This window comes from Mustelus asterias, chromosome 33, assembly GCF_964213995.1.
Source record: "Mustelus asterias chromosome 33, sMusAst1.hap1.1, whole genome shotgun sequence".
NCBI classification, from domain to species: Eukaryota; Metazoa; Chordata; class Chondrichthyes; order Carcharhiniformes; family Triakidae; genus Mustelus; species Mustelus asterias.
In genome coordinates, this window is record NC_135833.1 from 2,075,516 (window position 1) to 2,101,128 (window position 25,613).

General features: G+C 48.7%; 1 protein-coding gene across 2 annotated transcripts in view; it reads right to left on the reverse strand.

Annotated features, from left to right (window-relative positions):
- The window catches only part of LOC144481807 (acylphosphatase-2-like), a 77,118-nt gene that overhangs the window by 14,375 nt on the left and 37,130 nt on the right, over positions 1-25,613 (reverse strand). For both annotated transcript variants that reach the window (XM_078200960.1, XM_078200961.1), the window contains exon 3: positions 10,775-10,884. In XM_078200960.1, coding sequence (XP_078057086.1) covers positions 10,775-10,884 — 110 coding nt within the window. The remainder of the gene's footprint in view (positions 1-10,774; positions 10,885-25,613) is intronic.

Here is a 25,613-nt window from a genome sequence, read left to right on the forward strand (position 1 = left end):
GACACAGAGGAGGACACAGAAACCAATAGACGTGCATTTGCTTCCACCAGTGTGTGAGAATGTTGTGCTTACCCTGAATCTCAATTTTGTGAAACAGCTTCCCCCGTTGTGCAGCATTTGGAATGGCAGGACAGTGAGAGCTTCTCTGCAGACGCTGCTCGTACTGTCTGTTCAGGCCTTGTTACGGGGGTGTTTTGCTCCCCGCTGCACAGAACCGAACAAAGGTAAAGTTGCCACAGCCCCAGAAGACACGGTGGCACAGTGGGTTAGCACTGCTGCCTCACAGCGTCAGCGACCCGGGTTCGATTCCCGGCTTGGGTCACTGTCTGTGCGGAGTCTGGATGTCCCCCCCGCCCAACCCTGGCCCCCCCCCCCCCCCAATCCTGCCCCCCCCCCCCCACCTTGCCCCCCACCCCACCCCGCCCCCCCCCGTGTCTGCGTGGGTTTCCTCCGGGTGCTCTGGTTTCCTCCCGCAGTTCAAAGATGTGTGGGTTAGGCAGACTGGTCATGCTAAATTGCCCCTTAGTGTCCAAAGATGTACAGGTTAGGTGGATTGGCCATGCTAAATTGCTCCTTAGTGTCCAAAGATGTGCAGGTTAGGTGGATTGGCCATGTTAAATTGCTCCTTAGTGTTCAAAGATGTGTGGGTTAGGCAGACTGGTCATGCTAAATTGCCCCTTAGTGTCCAAAGATGTACAGGTTAGGTGGATTGGCCATGCTAAATTGCTCCTTAGTGTCCAAAGATGTGCAGGTTAGGTGGATTGGCCATGTTAAATTGCCCCTTAGTGTCCAAAGATGTGTAGGTTAGGTGGATTGACCATGCTAAATTGCCCCTTAGTGTCCAAAGATGTACAGGTTAGGTGGATTGGCCATGCTAAATTGCCCCTTAGTGTCCAAAGATGTACAGGTTAGGTGGATTGGCCATGCTAAATTGCCCCTTAGTATCCAAAGATGTGCAGGTTAGGTGGATTGGCCATGCTAAATTGTCCCTTAGTGTCCAAAGATGTATAAGTTAGGTGGATTGGCCATGCTAAATTGCCCTTTAGTGTCCAAAGATGTGCAGGTTAAGAGGATTGGCCATGCCAAATTGCCCCTTAGTGTTCAAAGATGTGCAGGTTAGGTGGATTGGCCATGCTAAATTGCTCCTTAGTGTCCAAAGATGTGCAGGTTAAGTGGATTGGCCATGCTAAATTGCCCCTTAGTGTCCAAAGATGTGCAGATTAGGTGGATTGGCCTCACTAACTTGCTCCTTCGTGTCCAAAGATGTGCAGAATAGGTGGATTGGCCATGCTAAATTGCCCCTTAGTGTCCAAAGACGTGCTGGTTAGGGTGCATTGGCAATGCTAAATTCTCCCTCGGTGTACCCGAACAGGCACCGGAGTGTGGCGACTCGGGGATTTTCAGAGTAACGTCATTGCAGTGTTAATGTAAACCTACTTGTGACACGAATAAATAAAGTTAAAAACTTAAAAGAGAATATCCTGCTCCCCTCCCTTTTGAGAGGGAGTGCTGACTGGTGGTGATTTAACCTGAGGGTCACCACACTCAAGCGAGGGGCAAGGTGGAGAAGGCGGGGGTGCCTCCGTGAATAACTTCGGCTGGTACAGGAATCGAAACTACGCTGTTGGCGTCGCTCTGCATCACAAACCAGCCAACTGAGCTAACTGACTCTCCGACAGCAAATCACATCATTTAGCTTTCTAGTCATAAACTTAGTACATCAAACCCCAAAGCAGCCAATGAATTGAGAGGTGCCCTGGTCAACTATGAAGGGATGAATTAGGAGTAAGGCCATTCGGCCCCTCAAGCCTGCTCTGCTCATTCAATAAGATCGTGGCTGGTCGGATTGTGGTCTCAACCCCACATTTCCATCTATCCCCAGTATTGTAACTGGGCTAATAATCCAGGGTAGTGTTCGGGGGGCCCGGGGTTCGAATCCCACTACGGTAGATAGTGAAATGGTGAAAAGAAAGGGGGCAGCACGGTGGCACAGTGGTTAGCACTGTTGTCTCACAGCACCAGGGACCTGGGTTCAATTCCAGCCTCGGGTCACTGTCGGTGTGGACTTTGCATGTTCTCCGCGTGTCTGCGTGGGTTTCTTCCGGGTGCTCCGGTTTCCTCCCACACTCCAATGATGTCCAGTTAGGGGGATTGGCCACGCTAAATTGCCCCTTAGTGTCCAATGATGTGCAGGTTAGGTGGATTGGCCATGCTAAATTGCCCCTTAGTGTCCAAAGATGTGCAGGTTAGGTGGTTGGCCATGCTAAATTGTTCGCGAGTGTTAGGGGACTTGCAGGGTAAATACATGGGGTTGTGGGAATAGTGCCTGGCTGTGATTGTGGTAGGTGTAGACTCGATGGGCTGAATGGCCTCCTCCTGCACTGTAGGATTCTGTGAATCTATAAAAGGCTAATGAAGATTGATTGTTATGAAAACCCATCTGGTTCACTAATGTCCTTTAGGGAAGGAAATCTGCTGTCCTTACCGGGTCTGGCCTACATGTGATTCCAGAGCCACAGCAATGTGGTTGCCTCTCAACTGCCCTCTGAAATGGATGAGCGAGCCACCCTTTTTTTTGTTCATTCATGGGACATGGGCGTCGCTGGCTGGGCCAGCATTTATTGCCCATCCCTAGTTGCCCGAGGGCAGTTGAGAGTCAACCACATTGCTGTGGCTCTGGAGTCACAAGTAGGCCAGACCAGGTAAGGAAGGCAGATTTCCTTCCCTAAAGGACATTAGTGAACCAGATGGGTTTTTCCGGCAATTGACAATGGGAGATCAGTAGATTCTTAATTCCAGATATTTTTTATCGAATTCAAATTCCATCTACCGTGGCGGGATTCGAACCCGGGTCCCCCAGAACATCAGCTGAGCTTCTGGATTAATAGTCTAGCGATAATACCATTAGGCCGTTGCCTCCCCATAAGTTCAAGGGCTCAGTTCAAGGGCAATTAGGGATGGGCAATAAATGCTTGTCCAGACAGTGACACCCAGATTCCATGCAAAAGATAAAAGAAGCCTTTGACTGCCTTGTTAGTCAAGAATCTATCTGTCTGCCTTGAAAGTCTTAATTGACCCAACACTCTCTGGGGAAGAGTGTTCCAAAGATCTACTGCCCTCAGAGAAAAAGATTCGTCTCATCTCTGTATTAAACAGGAGGCTCCTTAGTTTCCAGTATTAGTCTCTCCCACAGGGAGAAACATTCTTTTAGCATCCATCCTGCCAAGTCACCTCAAGACCTTATATATTTCATTAAGATCACCTCTCATTCCTCTAAGCTCCAATGGATACAGGCCCAGCCTGTCCAATCTTTCCTTGGAAGATAACCTTCTCATCCCAGGTATCAGTCAAAAAATCTTTGGAATTTGTTTATCTTGAAAGGGTACTCTTAAGAACAGTACAGCACAGGAACAGGCCCTGCGGCCCACCAAGCCTGCACTTATACACAATTTCTATTCTGTTCGCCACCCAATCGTGTATCTATCAAGGTATTCCTTGAATGTTGCTAATGTGCCAGCTTCCACCACCTCCTCTGGCAGCGCGTTCCAGGCACCCACCACTCTCTGCGTGAAAAACTCCCCCCGCACATCTCCCTTAAACTTTCCTCCTCTCACCTGTCCCCTCTTGTAGTTGATCTTTCCACTCTGGGGAAAAAGCCTCTGACTATCCACCCTATCAATGCCTCCGATAACTTTGTAGACCTCTATCAGATCTCCCCTCAGCCTCCGTCTTTCCAGCGAAACCAATCCTAGTTTATCCAACCTCTCCTCATAGCCAACGCCCTCGAGACCAGGCAACATCCTGGTGAACCTTCTTTGCACTCTCTCCAAAGCTTCCGTGTCCTCCTGGTTAGTGTGGCGACCAGAACTGCACGCAATACTCCAAATGCGGCCTAACCAAGGTCTTATATAGCTGCAACATGATTTCCCAACTCTTGTACTCAATGCCCCGGCTGATAAAGGCAAGCATGCCATATGCCTTCTGAATCACCTCAGCCGCTGCCTTTCGAGTGAAAACAATCTGAGTTTATCCAACCTCCCTTCATACCTAAAACCCTCCAAACCAGGCAACATCCCGGTAAACCTACTCTCCTCCATGCTAGTTGGCTTCCCATTTAAATTGAAATAATTTGCTTCGCCCTCAGTGACAGCTGCGAAATGTGATCTGGATCTTACAGGAAGGCAGATTACTCCCTGAGTGGGTGTAAATTGGGAGAGGGGGAGTGTGCAGCGGGACCTGGGTGTCCTTGTGCACCAGTCGCTGAAGGTAAGCATGCAGGTGCAGCAGGCGGTAAAGAAGGCAAATGGCATGTTGGCCTTCATTGCGAGAGGTTTCGAGTACAGGAGCGAGGGATGTGTTGTTGCAATTATGATGTGGAGATGCCGGCGTTGGACTGGGGCAAACACAGTAAGAGTTTTAACAACACCAGGTTAAAGTCCAACAGGTTTATTTGGTAGCAAATGCCATTAGCTTTCGGAGCGCTGCTCCTTCATCAGATGGAGTGGAAATGTGCTCTCAAACAGGGCACAGAGACACAAAATCAAGTTACAGAATACTGATTAGAATGCAAATCTCGACAGCCAACCAGGTCTTAAAACCTGGTAACCTTAAAAGTATCTATAAGACCTGGTTGGCTGTAGAGATTTTCATTCTAATCAGTATTCTGTAACATGATTTTGTGTCTCTGTGCCCTGTTTGAGAGCAGATTTCCACTCCATCTGACGAAGGAGCAGCGTTCCGAAAGCGAATGGTATTTGCTACCAAATAAACCTGTTGGACTTTAACCTGGTGTTGTTAAAACTCTTACTGTTGTTGCAATTATACAGGGCCTTGGTGAGGCCACACCGAGAGTATTGTGTGCAGTTTTGGTCTCCTTTTCTGAGGAAGGATGTTCTTGCTCTCGAGGGAGTGCAGCGAAGGTTTACCAGGCTGATTCCGGGGATGGCGGGACTGATGTATGAGGAGAGATTGACTAGGTTAGGATTGTTTTCACTGGAGTTCAGATGAATGAGGGGAAGATCTCATAGAGACTTACAAAATTCTAACAGGACTAGACAGGGTAGATGTAGGGAGGATGTTCCCGATGGTGGGGGGAATTCAAAACCAGGGGGTCACAGTCTGAGGATTCAGGGTAGACCATTTAGGACAGAGGTGAGGAGACATTTTTTAGAATCATAGAATCCTACAGTGCAGAAGGAGGCCATTCGGCCCATCGAGTCTGCACCGACCACAATCTCACCCAGGCCCTATCCCTATAACCCCATGCATTTACCCTAGCTAGTCCCCCTGACACTAAAGAGCAATTTAACATGGCCAATCCACCTAACCCGCACCTCTTTGGACTGTGGGAGGAAACCGGAGCACCCGGAGGAAACCCACGCAGATACGGGGAGAACAGGCAAACTCCACACAGACAGTGACCCAAGACGGGAATCGAACCCGGGTCCCTGGTGCTGTGAGGCAGCAGCGCTAACCACTGTGCCACCCGTGACGCCCCAATTCTTCACCCAAAGAGTGGTGAGCCTGTGGAATTCATTACCACAGGAAGTAGTTGATGCCAAAACATTGAATGTATTCAAGAGGCGGCTGGATATAGCACTTGGGGCGAGCGGGATCAAAGGTCGTGGGGAGAAAGCAGGATTAGGCTATTGAGTTGATGATCAACCATGATGGTGATGAATGGGGGAGCAGGCTCGAAGGGCTGAATGGCCTCCTCCTGCTCCTATGTTTACCGGTGAATGTGCAACTTCAGCCCGAGATATCAGCCCACATGGCAGGTTTAGTAGAATTCCATCTTTCAATTCCACTCACCGTGTACATTTATAAACTGACCTCATTCACACACCTTTCCCCAGTGAATTTGCAAGTTCAGGCTAAATGGACTTGCAAAAATAGCACACCTGGCCTAGTTTACTGTAGCAGAAAAGGACAAATCCTTAAAAAGATCTTCAAGTGTATAAAAGAAGACTGCAGAATATAAGAATGACCGAGGCGCAGCTTTGCAAATTTTTCCTTTGATCCAACTCATGAAGTAATTAAACCTAGATTAATTTCTTTTAGAAGCTTTAGCTGACTGGATGCTCTTAAGGGGGAGACTTTAGAATCATTTCATAGTGCAGAAGGAGGCCATTTGGCCCATCGAGTCTGCACTGACCGCAATTCCACCCAGGCCCTATCCCCATAACCCCACCACTAATCCTAGATAGTCCTCCTGAACCAAGGGGGAATTTAGCATGGCCAATTCACCTAACCTGCACATCTTTGGACACTAAGGGGCAATTTAGCATGGCCAATCCCTCTAATCCGCACATCTTTGGACACTAAGGTCCAATTTAGCATGGCCAATCCCCCTAACATAGAATAGAAACCCTACAGTGCGGAAAGAGGCCATTTGGCCCATCGAGTCTGCACCGACCACAATCCCACCCAGGCCCTACCTCCATATCCCTACATATTTACCCGCTAATCCCTCTAACCTACGCATCTCAGGACACTAAGGGGCAATTTTAGCATGGCCAATCAACCTAACCCGCACATCTTTGGAGTGTGGGAGGAAACCGGAGCACCCGGAGGAAACCCACGCAGACACGAGGAGAATGTGCAAAACTCCACACAGACAGTGACCCAAGCCGGGAATCGAACCCAGGTCCCTGGAGCTGTGAAGCTGCAGTGCTAACCGCTGTGCTACCGTGCCGCCCCTAACTGGACACTAAGGGGCAATTTAGCATGGCCAATCCACCTAACTTGCACATCTTTGGACACTAAGGGACAATTTAGCATGGCCAATCCACCTAACCCAGGGCAGCACGGTGACACAGTGGGTTAGCACTGCTGCTCACAGTGCCTGGGACCCGGGTTCGAATCCTGGCTTGGGTCACTGTCTGTGTGAAGTTTGGCACGTTCTCCCCCCTCCGTGGGTTTCCTCCGGGCGCTCCGGTTTCCTCCCACACTCCAAAGATGTGCGGGTTAGGTTGATATAGCCGTGCTAAATTGACTCTAGTTTCGGGGGGATGAGCAAGGTTATAAGGATAGGGTGGGATTGTTGTCAGTGCAGGCTCGATGGGCTGTACTGTAGGGATTCTTATGACCTTTGGAGTATGGGAGGAATCCGGAGCACCTGGAGAAAACCCACGCAGACATGGGGAGAAGGTGTAGACTCCGCACAGACAGTGACTCAAGGCCGGAATGGCGCTGTGAGGCGCCAGTGTTAACCACTGTGCCGACATGCCATCCCTTAAATAGCTACTGGTAACATTAGCGTTTTAGCTATATCACTGAAAACTTAATACATGTTTACCTTAGTAACTGATACTTTAACACCTGATTACTTAGGCCATTTATTTTAATGCCCAATTATCTGTGGCATTAATAGATGAACAGCCAATTAACTTGATACTTTAATACCCAATTACCTATGTCACTGATGCTTTAGTCCCAGATTTGTCTGCATCACTAATACCTTAATGCCTGATTACCTAAATCACTAATACAACTGCCATCTTTGTCTAACGAGGTGATGCATTTTGGAGGATCAAATTTAGGCGTGAATTATACTGTAAATGGCAGAACCCTGAGGAAGATGAACATACAGAGGGGTCTGGGCGTGCAGGTCCACAGTTTCCCTCAGAAGGGGCGACACGGGTGGCCAAGGTGATGAAGAAGGCATGCTCGCCTTTATCGGCCAGGGCACTGAGTGCAGGAGTTGGGAAATCATGATTTTTTTCATTCATTCATGGGCGTCGCTGGCTGGGCCCAGCATTTATTGCCCATCCCTAGTTGCCCCTTGGAGGGCAGTTGAGAGTCAACCACATTGGCTGTGGCTCTGGAGACACATGTAGGCCAGACCGGGGTAAGGACGGCAGATTTCCTTCCCTAAAGGGAACCAGATGGGTTTTTCCCACAATGGATCATCAGTACATTCTTAATTCCAGATATTTTTTTATTGAATTCAAATTCCACCATCTGCCGTGGGCGGGATTCGAACCCGGGGTCCCCCAGAACATTAGCTGAGTTTCTGGATTAATAGTCTAGCGATAATGCCACCAGGCCATCGCTTTCCCTGTACAAAACCTTAGTTAGGCCGCATTTGGAGTATTGCGCGCAGTTCTGGTCGCCACACTACCGGAAGGACGTGGAAGCTTTGGAGAGGGTGCAAAGAAGGTTCACCAGGATGTTGCCTGGTCTCAAGGGTGTTGGCTATGGGGAGAGGTTGGATAAACTAGGATTGTATTCACTGGAAAGACGGAGGCTGAGGGGAGACCTGGTCTACAGAATGATGCTTGCCTTTATAGGACGGGGTATAGAGTATAAAAGCTGGAGTCTGATGATGCAGCTGTATAGAACGCTGGTTAGGCCACATTTGGAGTACTGCGTCCAGTTCTGGTCGCCGCACTACCAGAAGGACGTGGAGGCGTTAGAGAGAGTGCAGAGAAGGTTTACCAGGATGTTGCCTGGTATGGAGGGTCTTAGCTATGAGGAGAGATTGGGTCGACTGGGGTTGTTCTCCTTGGAAAGACGGAGAATGAGGGGAGATCTAATAGAGGTGAACAAGATTATGAAGGGTATAGATAGGGTGAACAGTGGGAAGCTTTTTCCCAGGTCAGAGGTGACGATCACGAGGGGTCACGGGCTCAAGCTGAGAGGGGCGAAGTATAACTCAGATATCAGAGGGACGTTTTTTACACAGAGGGTGGTGGGGGCCTGGAATGCGCTGCCAAGTTGGGTGGTGGAGGCAGCCACGCTGACATCGTTTAAGACTTACCTGGATAGTCACATGAGCAGCCTGGGAATGGAGGGATACAAACGATTGGTCTAGTTGGACCAAGGAGCGGCACAGGCTTGGAGGGCCGAAGGGCCTGTTTCCTGTGCTGTACTGTTCTTTGATGAGAGGCGTAGCCAAGGTTTATTGTAAGAGCATACAGCAGAGACTCAAACTAAACAGCACCCTGTGAAGCACCCTAATAACATCACCACAAAAATCATGCGATCAGCAGCGGGCAGCACAGTGGTCAGCACAGCTTTCTCACAGCGCCAAGGTTCCGTTCCGGCCTCAGGTCACTGTCGGTGTGAAGTTTGTACGCTCTTCCCCCGTGTCTGCGTGGGCTTCCTCCGGGGTGCTCCGGTTTCCTCCCACACTCCAAAGATGTGCGGGTTAGGTGGATTGGCCAGGCGAAATTGTCCCTTAGTGTCAGGGAGATTAGCAGAGTAAATGTGTGAAGTTACGGGGATAGGGCCTGGGTGGGATTGTTGTCAGTGTAGGTTCGATGGGCCGAATGGCCTCTTTCTGCGCTGTAGGGATTCCATGAGCTCCTAAAGCAATCACACAACTACTTAAATATATAACAGGCAATTAAGGATGGACAACAAATGTTGGCCTTGACCCGATACCCGAATTAACATCCAAATTAATTCAAAATGCTTGTCATTACAGCCACTGAAAAAGCAAATTTTAATTAGTAATCCTAACTAATCTGAAGCAGTTGCTGCGTCACTTTCGTTCATGATCTAGCACGGTGGCACAGTGGGTTAGCGCTGCTGCCTCACAACGCCAGGGACCCGGGTTCGATTCCCGGCTTGGGTCACTGTCTGTGCGGAGTCTGCACGTTCTCCCCGTGTCTACGTGGGTTTGCTCCGGGTTGCTCCGGTTTCCCCCCACAGTCCGAAAGACGTGCCGGTTAGGGTGCTAAATTCTCCCTCAGTGTAACCCGGACAGGCGCCAGACTGTGGCGACTGGGGGATTTTCACAGTAACTTCATTGCAGTGTTAATGTCAGCCGACTTGTAAACGTACATCCCATAAAATAATAAAGAAAAACAATATCTTGCAAAGATCTCTTATCCTAAAGTATAAAAATCAGGTTTCAGTTTAGCCCAGTCAATGCAGGTATATTTTTGTTTAAAAATTACTAACCAGTTAACAGTAAAGTTCATTTCTTAGTCACAGTCTTACATTAACACTGCAATGAAGTTACTGTGAAATTCCCCCTAGTCACCCACACTCCGGCGCCTGTTCGGGTTACACTGAGGGACAATTTAGCACCCTAACCTGCACACCTCTCGGACTGTGGGAGGAAACCGGAGCACCCGGAGGAAACCCACGCAGACATGGGGAGAGCGTGCAAACTCCGCACAGACAGTGACCAGAGCCGGGAATCGAACCCGGGTCCCTGGAACTGTGAGGCAGCAGCGCTAACCCACTGTGCCACCAGTAGCATTGTTCTTCAGGTTTGAGTTATAAGGAGAGGCTGGATAGACTGGGACTTTTTTCCCTGGAGCGTAGGAGGCTGAGGGGTGATCTTATAGAGGTCTATAAAATAATGAGGGGCACAGGTCAGCTAGATAGTCAATATCTTTTCCCCAAAGGTAGGGGAGTCTAAAACAAGAGGGCGTAGGTTTAAGGTGAGAGGGGAGAGATACAAAAATGTCCAGAGGGGCAATTTTTTCACACAGAGGGTGGTGAGTGTCTGGAACGAGCTGCCAGAGGTAGTAGTAGAGGAGGGTACAATTTTGTCTTTTAAAAAGCATTTAGACAGTTACATGGGTAAGATGGGTACAGAGGGATATGGGCCAAATGCGGGCAACTGGGATTAGCTTAGGGGTTTAAAAAAAAAGGGCGGCATGGACAAGTTGGGCCGAAGGGCCTGTTTCCATGCAGTGAACCTCTATGACTCTCGGTTAATTCCTCTTAATTCACACTCCATAGAATGCAATGGTGCCAACAACTTAAAATGTTTTATCTAAATATTGCAATATTTTTTTAACCTCATACTACTCACATAAAGTGAACCTTTTCAGCTGGTCCCTGCATCTGTCCAATCACCGTGCCTTGTGCTGTGTTCTTTACCCAGCCAACCAGTCCTAGTTTCTTGGCTTGTTCATCAGTATACTGAAATAAACAAATCAAAAGGATAGAATATTGCAATAGAGTATGAGATAACACAGCAGGGGAACAGATTGAAACCATTAGAACACCCAATAGTAAAATACAGCACTCTATTCCTAGTTGTTCATTGATTTCTAACTGTGTACAGTTTTGGTCTCCTTACTTGAGAAAGGATATACTGGCACTGGAGGGGGTGCAGAGGAGATTCACGAGGTTGATTCCAGAGTTGAGAGGGTTGGCTTATGAGGAGAGACTGAGTAGACTGGGGCGAAACTCATTGGAATTCAGAAGAATGAGGGGAGATCCTAGTGTAGGGTGTCAAAATTCGCAGATGACACTAAGATGGGTGGCAGAGCAAAGTGTGCAGAGGACGCTGAAAGTCTGCAAAGGGATATAGATAGTCTAAGTGAGTGGGCGAGGGTCTGGCAGATGGAGTACAATGTTGGTAAATGTGAGGTCATCCATTTTGGTAGGAATAACAGCAAAGTGGACTATTATTTAAATGGTAAAGAATTGCAGCATGCTGCTGTGCAGAGGGACCCGGGTGTCCTTGTGCAGGAATCTCAAGGTGTTGGTTTGCAGGTGCAGCAGGTAATTAAGAAGGCAAATGGAATTTTGTCCTTCATTGCGAGAGGGATGGAGTTTAAAAACAGCGAGGTTATGTTGCAGCTGTATAAGGTGCTGGTGAGGCCACACCTGGAGTACTGTGTACAGTTTTGGTCTCCTTACTTGAGAAAGGATACACTGGCACTGGAGGGGGTGCAGAGGAGATTCACTAGGTTGATTCTGGAGTTGAGAGGGTTGGCTTATGAGGAGAGACTGAGTAGACTGGGGCGAAACTCATTGGAATTCAGAAGAATGAGGGGAGATCTCAGTGTAGGGTGTCAAGATTCGCAGATGACACTAAGATGGGTGGCAGAGCCAAGTGTGCAGAGGACGCTGAAAGTCTGCAAAGGGATATAGATAGTCTAAGTGAGTGGGTGAGGGTCTGGCAGATGGAGTACAATGTTGGTAAATGTGAGGTCATCCATTCTGGTAGGAATAACAGCAAAGTGGACTATTATTTAAATGGTAAAAAATTGCAGCATGCTGCTGTGCAGAGGGACCTGGGTGTCCTTGTGCAGGAATCACAAGGAGTTGGTTTGCAGGTGCGGCAGATAATTAAAAAGTCAAATGGAATTCTGTCCTTCATTGCTAGAGGGATGGAGTTTAAAAACAGCGAGGTTATGTTGCAGCTGTATAAGGTGCTGGTGAGGCCACACCTGGAGTACTGTGTACAGTTCTGGTCTCCTTACTTGAGAAAGGATATACTGGCACTGGAGGGGGTGCAGAGGAGATTCACTAGGTTGATTCCAGAGTTGAGAGGGTTGGCTTATGAGGAGAGACTGAGTAGACTGGGGCTATACTCATTGGAACTCAGAAGAATGAGGGGAGATCTTATAGAAACACATAAGATTATGAAGGGAATAGATAAGATAGAAGCAGGGAAGTTGTTTCCACTGGCGGGTGAAACTAGAACTAGGGGGCATGGCCTCAAAATAAGAGGGAGCAGATTTAGGACTGAGTTGAGGAGGAACTTCTTCACACAAAGAATTGTGAATCTGTGGAATTCCCTGCCCAGGGAAGCAGTTGAGGCTACCTCATTGAATGTTTTTAAGGCAAGGATACATAAATTTTTGAACAGTAAAGGAATTGAGGGTTATGGTGAGTGGGCAGGTAAGTGGAGCTGAGTCCACGAAAAGATCAGCGATGATCTTATTGAATGGCGGAGCAGGCTCGAGGGGCCAGATGGCCTACTCCTGCTCCTAGTTCTTATGTTCTAAATACCAGTGATATAAAGGGATATAGGGAAATGGGGAGAGTGTGTGTGGGGGGAGGGGGGGAAGAGGCTTTGAAGTGGATATTTTCAGCCAAGATCTCATTGAATGGTGGGGCAGGGAGGGCTGAATGGCAGAGCGGGATGGGCTGAATGGCCTACTCCTGCCCTTGTGTTTCTGAATCAAGAGAGAGAGAGATATATAAGTGAAGACAGCAAGGGAAAGAGAATATAGAGTATTGGGCAATGGGGTAATGCATGAGATACGGGTGTGCATACGGGTGTAGATACGCAGAGGGACCTGGGTGTGCAAGTCCACAGATCCTTGAAGGTGACGTCACAGGTGGAGAAGGTGGTGAAGAAGGCATATGGCATGCTTGCCTTTATAGGATGGGGCATAGAGTATAAAAGTTGGGGTCTGATGTTGCAGATGTATAGAACGTTGATTCGCCCGCATTTGGAATACTGCGTCCAGTTCTGGTCGCCACACTACCAGAAAGACGTGGAGGCTTGAGAGAGAGTACAGAGGAGGTTTACCAGGATGTTGCCTGGTATGGAGGGGCTTAGTTATGAGGAGAGATTGGGTAAACTGGGGTTGTTCTCCCTGGAAAGACGGAGGATGAGGGGAGACTTAATAGAGGTGTATAAAATTATGAAAGGCACAGATAGGGTGAACGGTGGGAAGCTTTTCCCCAGGTCGGTGGTGACGTTCACGAGGGGTCATAGGTTCAAGGTGAAGGGGGGGGGGAGGAGGTTTAACACAGATATCAGAAGGACATATTTTACACAGAGGGTGGTGGGGGCCTGGAATGCGCTGCCAGGCAAGGTGGTGGAGGCGGACACACTGGGAACGTTTAAGACTTATCTAGGTAGCCACATGAACGGAGTGGGAATGGAGGGATACAAAAGAATGGTCTAGTTTGGACCAGGGAGCGGCGTGGGCTTGGAGGGCCGAAGGGCCTGTTCCTGTGCTGTATTGTTCTTTGTTCTATTACAGAACATACAGTACAGATTCAGGCCCAAACAGAGGAACAAGCTCCACACAAACCTCCTCCCACCTTGTTTCATCACACCCCCCTCTGCCCATCCTTCTAGCCCTGTCTCCCTCTCGTCCTGTCTCCTTTATCGAGCTGCCCTTTTATTTTTATTTGTCACAAGTAAGGCTTACATTAACACTGCAATGAAGTTGCTGTGAAAATCCCCTAGTCACCCTCACTCCGGCGCCTATTCGGGTAACACTGTGGGAGAATTTAGCACGGCCAATCCACCCTAACCAGCACGTCTTTCAGACTGAGGGAGGAATAATTTAAAGTTTATTTATTAGCGTGACAAGTAGACTTACATTCACACTGCAGTGAAGTTACTGTGAAAATCCCCTAGTCGCCACACTCCTGTTCAAGTACACTGAGAGAGAATTTATCACGGCTCAACGCACCCTAACCAGCACGTCTTTCGGACTGTGGGAGGAAACCGGAGCACCCGGAGGAAACCCACGCAGACACGGGGGGAAGAACGTGCAGACTCCGCACAGACAGTGACCCAAGCCGGGAATCGAAGCCGGGTTCCTGGCGCTGTGAGGCAGCAGTGCGAACCCACTGTGCCACCGTGCCGCCCACACAGTGCTGCCATGTACGCTGCACACGACCCTTTCAACTCAGGTACCAGGGAAGCTCGATGCCAAATATAAAATGAAGGGTATTTTTCTAAAAGGGGGTGAAGGAGCAGAGAGAGACCTGCTTGTACAGGTGCATTTATAAATCATCAAAGGTGACGGTGCAAGTTGACAGCACAGTGAATAAAGCACGCAGCATCCTGGGGCATGCAGTACAGGAGCAAGGCATGTCGAATCAGTCTCAAACACTGGTTCAGCCTCAGCCTTGGCACGGTGGCACAGTGGGTTAGCGCTGCTGCCTCACAGCTCCAGGGACCCCGGTTCGACTCCCGGCTCGGGTCACTGTCTGTGCGGAGTCTGCACGATCTCCCCCGGTGTCTGCGTGGGTTTCCTCCGGGTGCTCCGGTTTCCTCCCACAGTTTGAAAGACGTGCTGGTTAGGGTGCTAAATTCTCCCTCAGTGTAGGGCGGCACGGTGGCACAGTGGGTTAGCGCTGCTGCTTCACAGCTCCAGGGACCCGGGTTCGACTCCCGGCTTGGGTCACTGTCTGTGTGGAGTCTGCACATTCTCCTCGTGTCCGCGTGGGTTTTCCTCCGGGTGCTCCGGTTTCCTCCCACAGTCCAAAGGTGTGCGGGTCAGGTTGATTGGCCAGGCTAAAGATTGCCTCTTAGAGTCATGAGATGTGTAGGTTAGAGGGATTAGCGGGTAAATGTGTAGGGATATGGGGGTAGGGCCTGGGTGGGATTGTGGTCGGAGCAGACGCGATGGGCCAAATGGCCTCTTTCTGCACTGTAGGGTTTCTATGATTCTATGTTACCCGAACAGGCGCCGGAGTGTGGCGACTGAGGGGATTTTCACAGTAACTTCATTTCAGTGTTAACGTAAGCCTACCCGTGACAAGTAAAAATAAAAGGACAGCTCGATAAATATATGAGGGAGACAGGACGGGAGGGAGACAGGGCTAGAAGGATGGGCAGAGGGGGGACGGGTGTGACAAATCAAGGTGGGAGGAGGTTTGTGTGGAGCTTGTTCCTCTGTTTGGGCCTGAATCTGTACTGTATGTTCTGTAATGTATGCACACTCGTATCTCGGCATTAGCCCACTGTCCAATACTCTATATTCTCTTGCTGTCTTCTCTTGACTTGTATCTCTCTCGCTTGATTCAGGAGTTGAATAGGGCGGCACGGTAGCACAGTGGTTAGCACTGCTGCTTCACAGCTCCAGGGACCTGGGTTCGATTCCCGGCTTGGGTCACTGTCTGTGTGGAGTTTGCACATTCTCCTCGTGTCTGCGTGGGTTTCCTCCGGGTGCTCCGGTTTCCTCCCACAGTCCAAAGATGTGCGGGTTAGGTTGATTGGCCATGCTAAAATTGCCCCCTTAGTGTCCTAAGATGCGTAGGTTAGAGGGATTAGTGGGCAAAATATATAGGGATATGGGGGTAGGGCCTGGGTGGGATTGTGGTCGGTGCAGACCCGATGGGTCGAATGGCCTCTTTCTGTACTGTAGGGTTTCTATGATTTCTATGATGATTTCTAGGAACACATGAGCAGGAGTAGGCCATTCAGCCCATCCTGCCGCACCATTCAATGAGATCTTGGCTGATAGTATCCACTTCAAAGCCCTCACCCCCCGCCCCACACTGTCCCCATATCCCTTTATATCGTTGGTATTTAGAACATAAGAACTAGGAGCGGGAGTAGGCCATCTGGCCCCTCGAGCCTGCTCCGCCATTCAATAATCACTCAATAAATAAATAAATAAGAAAGGTATGTGTTGGTGTTTAACTTGGAACATCAGAAATAGCTAGCTGTTAAGAGTGAAACTGTCATGTGATTAGTTAGTTATGCTAATTCTTTTTGTTATATTCTAACGTTATTCTTAAATAAACTTTGTTTGATAAAAGCTTCCTAGTGGGTCACTTGAATCATACCGGGAGTAAAATAGCTAATGTCAAAATCAAATGTAAAAGTTAGTTTTAGTTAGTTTTAGTGGGTGGCACGGTAGCACAGTGGTTGGCACTGCTGTTTCACAGCTCCAGGGACCTGGGTTCGATTCCCGGCTTGGGTCACTGTCTGTGTGGAGTTTGCACATTCTCCTCGTGTCTGCGTGGGTTTCCTCCGGGTGCTCTGGTTTCCTCCCACAGTCCAAAGATGTGCAGGTTAGGTTGATTGGCCATGCTAAAAAAAAAAATTGCCCCTTAGTGTCCTGAGATGCGTAGATTAGCGGGTAAATATGTAGGGATATGGGGGTAGGGCCTGGGTGGGATTGTGGTCGGTGCAGACTCGATGGGCCGAATGGCCTCTTTCTGCACTGTAGGGTTTCTATGATTTTAAACAATTTATTTATTAGTGTCATAAGTAGGCTTACATTAACACTGCAATGAAGTTACTGTGAAAATCCCCTAGTCGCCACACTCCGGCGCCTGTTCGGGTTACACTGAGGGAGAATTTAGCATGGCCAATCCACCCTAACCAGCACGTCTTTCAGACTGAGGGAGGAAACCGGAGCACCCGGAGGAAACCCACGCAGACACGGGGGGAATGTGCAAACTCCACACAGACAGTGACCCAAGCCAGGAATCGAACCCTGGTCCCTGGCGCTGTGAGGCAGCAGTGCTAACCACTGCGCCACCATGCCAGCCCAAAGTTTAGGGTCTCGGCTAACTTCATAAAATACCTTGGAGTTTCTGGCCTGGGTCGTAACGGGGGTAATGTCTTTTTTGAACTGAACGGGATGACGGCTGCCTGCAGGGATTCTCTTCATGACAGAATTCACATGACTACAGCAATCCAGATAGGAAAATGTAGCAACGATCGCATGTCAACATCCAAACAGCCAGCACAGAGGTGAAGGGCTGATTGGCCTTCTTACAAGCTGAAACCCATTCGATGGTTCTATAGCAAGTTAATAGGGCTAAAGGTAGACAAGTCTCCTGGTCCTGATGGAATGCATCCCAGGGTACTAAAAGAGATGGCGGGAGAAATAGCAAATGCACCAGTGGTGCATTCGCTGGACTCTGGGGTGGTTCCCGCAGATTGGAAAACAGCAAATGTAACGCCGCTGTTTAAAAAAGGAGATAGACAGAAGGCAGGTAACTATAGGCCAGTTAGCTTAACTTCTATAGTAGGGAAAATGCTTGAATCTATCATCAAGGAAGAAATAGCGAGATATCTGGATATAAATTGTCCCATTGGTAAGACGCAGCATGGGTTCATGAAGGGAAGGTCATGTTTGAACTAATTTGGTGGAATTCTTTGAGAACATTACATGTGCAGTGGACAATGGGGAACCTGTGGATGTGGCGTATCTGGATTTCCAGAAGGCATTTGACAAGGTGCCGCACCAAAGACTGCTACATAAGATAAAGGTGCACGGTGTTACGGGTAATGTATTAGCACGGATAGAGGATTGGTTAACTAACAGAAAGCAAAGAGTGGGGGTAAATGGGTGTTTTTCTCGTTGGTGATCAGTGACTAGTGGTGTGCCTCAGGGATCAGTGTTGGGACCACAACTGTTTATGATTTACATAGATGATTTGGAATTGGGGACAAAGTGCAGGGTGTCAAAATGCGCAGATGACACGAAGATGGGTGGCAGAGCAAAATGTTCAGAGGACGCTGAAGGTCTGCAAAGGGATATAGATAGTCTAAGTGAGTGGGCGAGGGTCTGGCAGATGGAGTACAATGTTGGTAAATGTGAGGTCATCCATTTTGGTAGGAATAACAGCAAAATGGACTATTATTTAAATGGGTAAAAAATTGCAGCATGCTGCTGTGCAGAGGGACCTGGGTGTCCTTGTGCAGGAATCTCAAGGAGTTGGTTTGCAGTTGCAGCAGGTAATTAAGAAGGCAAATGGAATTTTGTCCTTCATTGCGAGAGGGATGGAGTTTAAAAACAGCGAGGTTATGTTGCAGCTGTATAAGGTGCTGGTGAGGCCACACCTGGAGTACTGTGTACAGTTTTGGTCTCCTTACTTGAGAAAGGATGTACTGGCACTGGAGGGGGTGCAGAGGAGATTCACGAGGTTGATTCCGGAGTTGAGAGGGTTGGCTTATGAGGAGAGACTGAGTAGACTGGGGCTATACTCATTGGAATTCAGAAGAATGAGGGAGATCTTATGGAAGCATATAAGATTTTGAAGAGAATAGATAAGATAGAAGCAGGGAAGTTGTTTCCACTGGTGGGTGAAACTAGAACTAGGGGGCATGGCCTCAAAATAAGGGGGAGCAGATTTAGGACTGAGTTGAGGAGGAACTTCTTCACACAAAGGGTTGTGAATCTGTGGAATTCCCTGCCCAGTGAAGCAGTTCAGGCTACCTCATTGAATGTTTTTAAGACAAGGATAAATTTTTGAACAGTGAAGGAATTGAGGGTTATGGTGAGCGGGCGGGTAAGTGGAGCTGAGTCCACGAAGAGATCAGCCATGATCTTATTGAATGGCGGAGCAGGCTCGAGGGGCCAGATGGCCTACTCCTGCTCCTAGTTCTTATGAACAGTGACGCAGAGCCATGTGTTGAGGCTTTCACAGGCCTGAGCAGCAGGCCAGACTTCTGCTTGGTTGTGTTTCAAGAGGCTTTTGAAACCGTCACGGACGGAATCAGGAGACGGGTCAATGTGGAAACCTGCTTACACACCATTCCGACTGTTGTTTACTGTGAGGTTGTGTTAAAATACAATCTGTCCTCCATCTTAGTTTTGTTGACATAGGGCTGGAACTCAACCGACCGCTGGTTGGATGAAATTAAAGGGGGCAGCCTGCAGCTCCCATCACTGGAAGGGTCAACGTTCAGGATGTTAACCAAACTGGCCAGGTCCCAGTGACTTGTCAGATAACCGCCACCAGCTGACCGAGCTGTTAAAACTAGACAACACTTCCCCGATCATCATCCTCTGTCAAGCCTTTTCATTGAAACCCTGCAGTGCAGGAGGAGGCCATTCGGCCCATCGAGCCTGCACCAACCACAATCCCACCCAGACCCTATCCCCGTAAACCCATGTACTTACCCTGCCAATCCCCCTAACACAGTGGGGCAATTTAGAACAAAGAAAATTACATCACAGGAACAGGCCCTTCGGCCCTCCAAGCCTGCACCGACCATGCTGCCCGACTTAACTAAAACCCCCTACCCTTCCGGGGACCATATCCCTCTATTCCCATCCTATTCATGTATTTGTCCAGATGCTCCCTAAAACTCACTATGGTATCTGCTTCCACGACCTCTCCCAGCAGTGAGTTCCAGTCGCCCACCACCCTCTGCGTAAAAAACTTGCCTCGTACATCTCCTTTAAACCTGGCCCCCTGCACCTTAAACCTGTGCCCCCGAGTAATTGACTCTTCCACCCTGGGAAAAAAGCTTCTGACTATCCACTCTGTCCGTGCCCCTCATAATCTTGTAGACTTCTATCAGGTCACCCCTCAACCTCCGCCGTTCCAGTGAGAACAAACCAAGTTTCTCCAACCTCTCCTCATAGCTGATGCCCTCCATACCAGGCAACATCCTGGTAAATCTTTTCTGTACCCTCTACCACAACCTTCTAGTAGTGCGGCGACCAGAATTGAACACTACATTCCAAGTGCGGCCTAACTAAGGTTCTATTAAGCATGGCCAATCAACCTAACCAGCACGTCTTTCGGACTGTGGGAGGAAACCGGAGCAAAGGGAACCTTATCATTTATTGTGAAAGGACTGGATGTTAAAAGTAGGGAAGTGGCCTCACAATTGTATAAGGTGTTGGAGGGAGCATACCTGGAGTAATGGTCCCCTTACTTGAGGAAGGATGTGGTGGCACGGGAGGCAGTTCAGAGGAGGTTCACCAGATTGATACCGGGAATGTAAAGTAAAGATTATTTATTAGTGTCACAAGTAAGGCTTACATTCACACTGCAATGAAGTTACTGTGAAAATCCCCCAGTCGCCCACACTCCGGCGCCTGTTTGGGTAACACTGAGGGAGAATTTAGCACCTAACCAGCACATCTTTCGGACTGTGGGAGGAAACCGGAGCACCCGGAGGAAACCCACGCAGACACGGGGAGAACGTGCAGACTCCGCACAGGCAGTGACCCAAGCTGGGAATCGAACCCAGGTCCCTGGCACTGTGAGGCAGCAGTGCTAACCCACCGTGCTGCCCTATTCATTCTATTTGATTCATTCAAGGGATGTGGGCGACGCTGGTTAGGCATAGCATTTATTACCCACTCCTAACTGCCCCCTTGAGAAGCCGGTGGAAAGCCGCCTTCTTGAACCGCTGCAGTCCACTTGGCGTAGGTCCATCCACAGTCCGAAAGCTCATTAGAGGATCTGAAGCCATATCTCCCACAACAAAGAAAGGAATTTCCCTGGGGAAGCGATAATGCTTGGTGGTAATAGCCCTTTTATCAGAGGCAGATTACAGATTTTCAACATGCAGACGACCATTTCTATCCCTCAGGCCAGCTGTTTTATTGTTATAGAGAGCTTCAGGTATCTCGGTGTCCAGATCACCAACAACCTGTCCTGGTCCCCCCATGCCGACGCTATAGTTAAGAAAGCCCCACCAACTTTCTCAGGAGGCTAAGGAAATTTGGCACGTCCGCTACGCCTCTCACCAACTTTTACAGATGCACCATAGAAAGCATTCTTTCTGGTTGTATAACAGCTTGGTATGGGCTCCTGCTCTGCCCAAGACCGCAAGGAACTACAAAAGGTCGTGAATGTAGCCCAATCCGTCACGCAAACCAGCCTCCCATCCATTGACTCCGTCTACACTTCCCGCTGCCTCGGGGAAAAGCAGCCAGCATAATCAAGGACCCCACGCACCCCCGGACATTCTCTCTTCCACCTTCTTCCGTCGGGGAAAAAGATACAAAAGTCTGAGGTCACATACCAACCGACTCAAGAACAGCTTCTTCCCTGCTGCCGTCAAGACTTTTGAATGGACCTACCTCGCATTAAGTTGATCTTTCTCTACACCCTAGCTGTGACTGCAACACTACATTCTGCACCCTCTCCTTTCCTTCTCTATGAACGGTATGCTTTGTCTGTACAGTGCGCAAGAAACAATACTTTTCACTGTATGCTAATACATGTGACAATAATAAATCAAATCAAATCCAGTATGCTATTGTGTGGATGTATAAAAGCCAAATCACTCACTATTAGCCTCGTCCTTAGAGGAACTTCTTCTCTCAGAGGGTGGTGAATCTCTGGAATTCTCTGCCCACTAAAGTGGTGGAGGCTACCTCGTTGAATATGTTTAAATCACGGATAGATGGATTCCTGATCGGTAAGGGAATTAGGGGTTATGGGGATCAGGCGGGTAAGTGGAACTGATCCATTTCAGATCAGCCATGATCTTATTGAATGGCGGGGCAGGCTCGAGGGGCTAGGTGGCCTACTCCTGCTCCTATTTCTTATGTTCTTATGTCTCTGCATCAAACAAACAACGTATCAGGCTGTAGCACATAAAAATAGCCCATTCAGCCCTTCACATTCATGAGATCACTTTTTTTATCCATTCCTGGGACATGGGCGTCGCTGGCTGGGCCAGCATTTATTGCCCATCCCTAGTTGCCCCTTGGAGGGCAGTTGAGAGTCAACCACATTGCTGTGGCTCTGGAGTCACATGTAGGCCAGACTGGGTAAGGATGGCAGATTTTCGTCCCTAAAAGGCATTAGTGAACCAGATGGGTTTTTCCGACAATCGACAATGGTTTCATGGCCATCAGTAGATTCTTAATTCCAGATTTTTATTCAATTTAAATTTGACCATCTGCCGTGGTGGGATTCGAACCTGGGTCCCCCAGTGCATCAGCAGAGTATTTGATAGCATCTCCGCCTTTCCGAGGTCTCGTGTCACATGGATCAGTGAACTGGCGGCACAGTGACACAGAGGTTAGCGCTGCTGCCTCACAGCGCCAGGGACCCAGGTTCGATTCCCGGCTTGGGTGACTGTCTGTGCGGAGTCTGCACGTTCTCCCCCCACCGTGTCTGCGTGGGTTTCCTCCGGCGGTTCCGGTTTCCTCCTACCGTTCAAAGACGTGCTGGTTAGGGTGCATTGGCCGTGTTAAATTCTCCCTCAGTGTAACCCGAACAGGCACCGGAGTATGGCGACTAGGGGAATTTCACAGTAACTTCATTGCAGTGTTAATGTAAGCCTACTTGTGACACTTAATAAATAAATAATAAAATAAATAAAACACTATGTTAGAACAGGGTGAATAGTGTGAGGCTTTTTCCCCAGGGTGGAAGTGTCAATTACACGAGGGGGGCACAGGTTCAAGGTGAGAGGGGGGAAAGTTTAAGGGAGATGTGCGGGGGGAGTTTTTCACGCAGAGAGTGGTGGGTGCCTGGAACGCGCTGCCAGAGGAGGTGGTGGAAGCAGGCACATTAACAACATTTAAGAGGCATCTGGATGGGTTCATGAATAGGGAGGGAATAGAGGGATACGGACCGAGTAAGAAGGTAGTTTTTTAGTTTAGTTAGGGCAGTGGTTCCCAAAGGGTGTGACGCGCCACACACTGGTGCAGCGAGAGAGGATGGCAAGTGTGGCAGGAAGATTCAAGGACAATCAAAGAAACATTTAAACATGGTTTAAACAAGCATTGTTTTATACTTTCTGGATGTCCCATGATCATATTATTGTGGTGAACCATAGATGGTTACCACTATGGGTACTGAACCATAGATGGTTATCACTATGGGTACTGAACCATAGATGGTTATCGCTATGGGTACTGAACCATAGATGGTTACCACTATGGGTACTGAACCATAGATGGTTATCACTATGGGTACTGAACCATAGATGGTTACCACTATGGGTACTGAACCATAGATGGTTATCACTATGGGTATTTGTACATATGTTACTCTTGTTACTGTTGGGGTTAGGATTGGGGTGTTCCACCTGTTAGCATTGTTCTGTGGTACACTCCGGTTGGCTCCGCCTACCTGTAGGAGTATAAAGGTCACTGCACTGCCTGGTGACCCTTTAGTCTGGGATTGTATTGTTAAGCAGTATGCTCCATTCTTGTTACTAATAAAAGCCTTTATTTCCCGGGTACGATCCAGCCTCCCGAGTGAATTAATCGTGCATCAATTATAAAGTAGTTGTGTTCCATGTTATGAGTCAAGCACTGCGAGGAGTTGGGTTTTTTTGTTTTTGAATGTATTTCTTATTCAATAAAAAATTCGGTGAGGCGCGAGCAAATTTTTATTCCAAAAGTGCGGCCCAGTGAAAAAAGTTTGAGAACCACTGAGTTCGGGCATCATGATCAGCGCAGGCTTGGAGGGCAGAAGGGCCTGTCCCTGTGCTGTGCCTTTCTGTGCCCTTTTTAAAGCATACCGTTCATAGAGTACATAGGGGAGAAAGAAAAGAGTGTAGTCACAGCTAGGGTGTAGAGAAAGATCAGCTTGATATAGGGTAGGTCCATTCAAAAGTCTGATGGCAGCAGGGAATAAGTTGTCCTTGAGTCAGTTGGTATGTGATCTCAGACTTTGGAAGAAGATGGAGGAGAGAATGTCCGGGGTGCAAGGAGTCATTGATTATGCTGGCTGCTTTCCCGAGGCAGCGGGAAGTGTAGACAGAGTCAATGGATGGGAGGCTGGTTTGCGTGATAGACTGGGCTTCGTTCATGACCTTTTGTAGTTCCTTGCGGTCTTGGGCAGAGCAGGAGCCCATACCAAGCTGTGATACAACCAGAAAGAATGCTTTTGATGGTGCATCTGTAAAAATTGGTGAGGGTCGTAGCGGATATGGGCCCAGGTTTGAATCCCACCACGGCAGAATCCCTACAGTGCAGGAGGAGGCCATTCGGCCCATCAAGCCTGCACCAACAACATTCTCACCCTGTAACCCCAAGTATTTTACCCACTAATCCCGCTGACACTAAGAGGCAATTTAGCGTGCCCAATACACATAACCCGCACATCTTTGGACTGTGGGAGGAAACCAGAGCACCCGGAGGAAACCCACGCAGACACGGGGAGAGTGTGCAAACTCCACCCAGACAGTGACCCAAGCTCGGGAATCGAACCCGGGTCCCTGGCGCTGTGAGGCAGCAGTGCCAACCACTGTGCTACCGCGCCGCCCAAAATTGGTGAAATTTAAATTAAATTTGTAAAAACCTGGGGAATTAAAAGTCTAATGGTGACCACGAAACCATTGTCGATTGTCGGAAAAACCCATCTGGTTCACTAATGTCCGTTTAGGGAAGGAAATCTGCCGCCCTTACCTGGTCTGGCCTACATGTGACTCCAGAGCCACAGCAATATGGCTGACTCTGAAATGACCAAGCAAGGGCAACTGGGCATGGGCAACAAACGCTAGCCAAGCCAGCGGCACCCCTATCCCATGAATGAAAGAATAATCCAACTCACAGGGAAGGAAGTTAAAAAAAAAGAACTGAAGTAGAGTAACAGAGATAAGGATGTGGGACAGTGGAGCTGTTTTCTGAGAGAACACTATGATTGAGGGGAATGCACTGGATTCGAGTACAAGCAGCAAGTTCAAAGGGAATTCTGTCAGAGTGTTTAAAATGGGCAATCCAACACAGGAAAATAAATGTAGCTGGAAAGCACTCAACAGGAACAAATGATTGCGGGTTGGTTTTTCCTTGTATAAATAACTAAAAATAGTGGTTAGGGATGTCAGAAGGTTTCCAATAATCCAGGAAGTGACTATTCGCCTAAAAAGAGTCAACACTGCCATCATTGTTCGTGGCTGGATTAGCAATGTTTCCAATGATTTCTTCATGTCACCAGTAAGGCTTACATTAACACTGCAATTAAGTTACTGTGAAAACCCCCTAGTCGCCACACTCCTGCCCGGGTAAAGAGGGGGAGAATTTAGCACGGCCAATGCAACCCCAACCAGCACGTCTTTCGGACCGTGGGAGGAAACCGGAGCACCCGGAGGAAACCCACGCAGACACGGGGAGAAGGTGCAAACTCCATGCAGACAGTGACCCAAGCTGGGAATCGAACCCGGGTCCCTGACGTTGTGAGGCAGCAGTGCTAACCCACTGTGCCACCCGACACACCTCAACTCAAGAACAGCTGCTTCTTTTTATATTCATTCGTGGGACATGGGCGTCGCTGGCTGGGCCCAGCATTTATTGCCCATCCCTAGTTGCCCCTTGAGAAGGTGGTGGTGAGCCGCCATCTTGAATGGCTGCAGTCCACGTGCTGTGGGTTGACCCACAATGCCGATAGGGAGGGAATTCCAGGATTTTGACCCAGCAACTGCGAAAGAACGGCCGATATATTTCCAAGTCAGGATGGTGAGTGGCTCGGAGAGGAATTTGCAGGTGGTGACGTTCCCC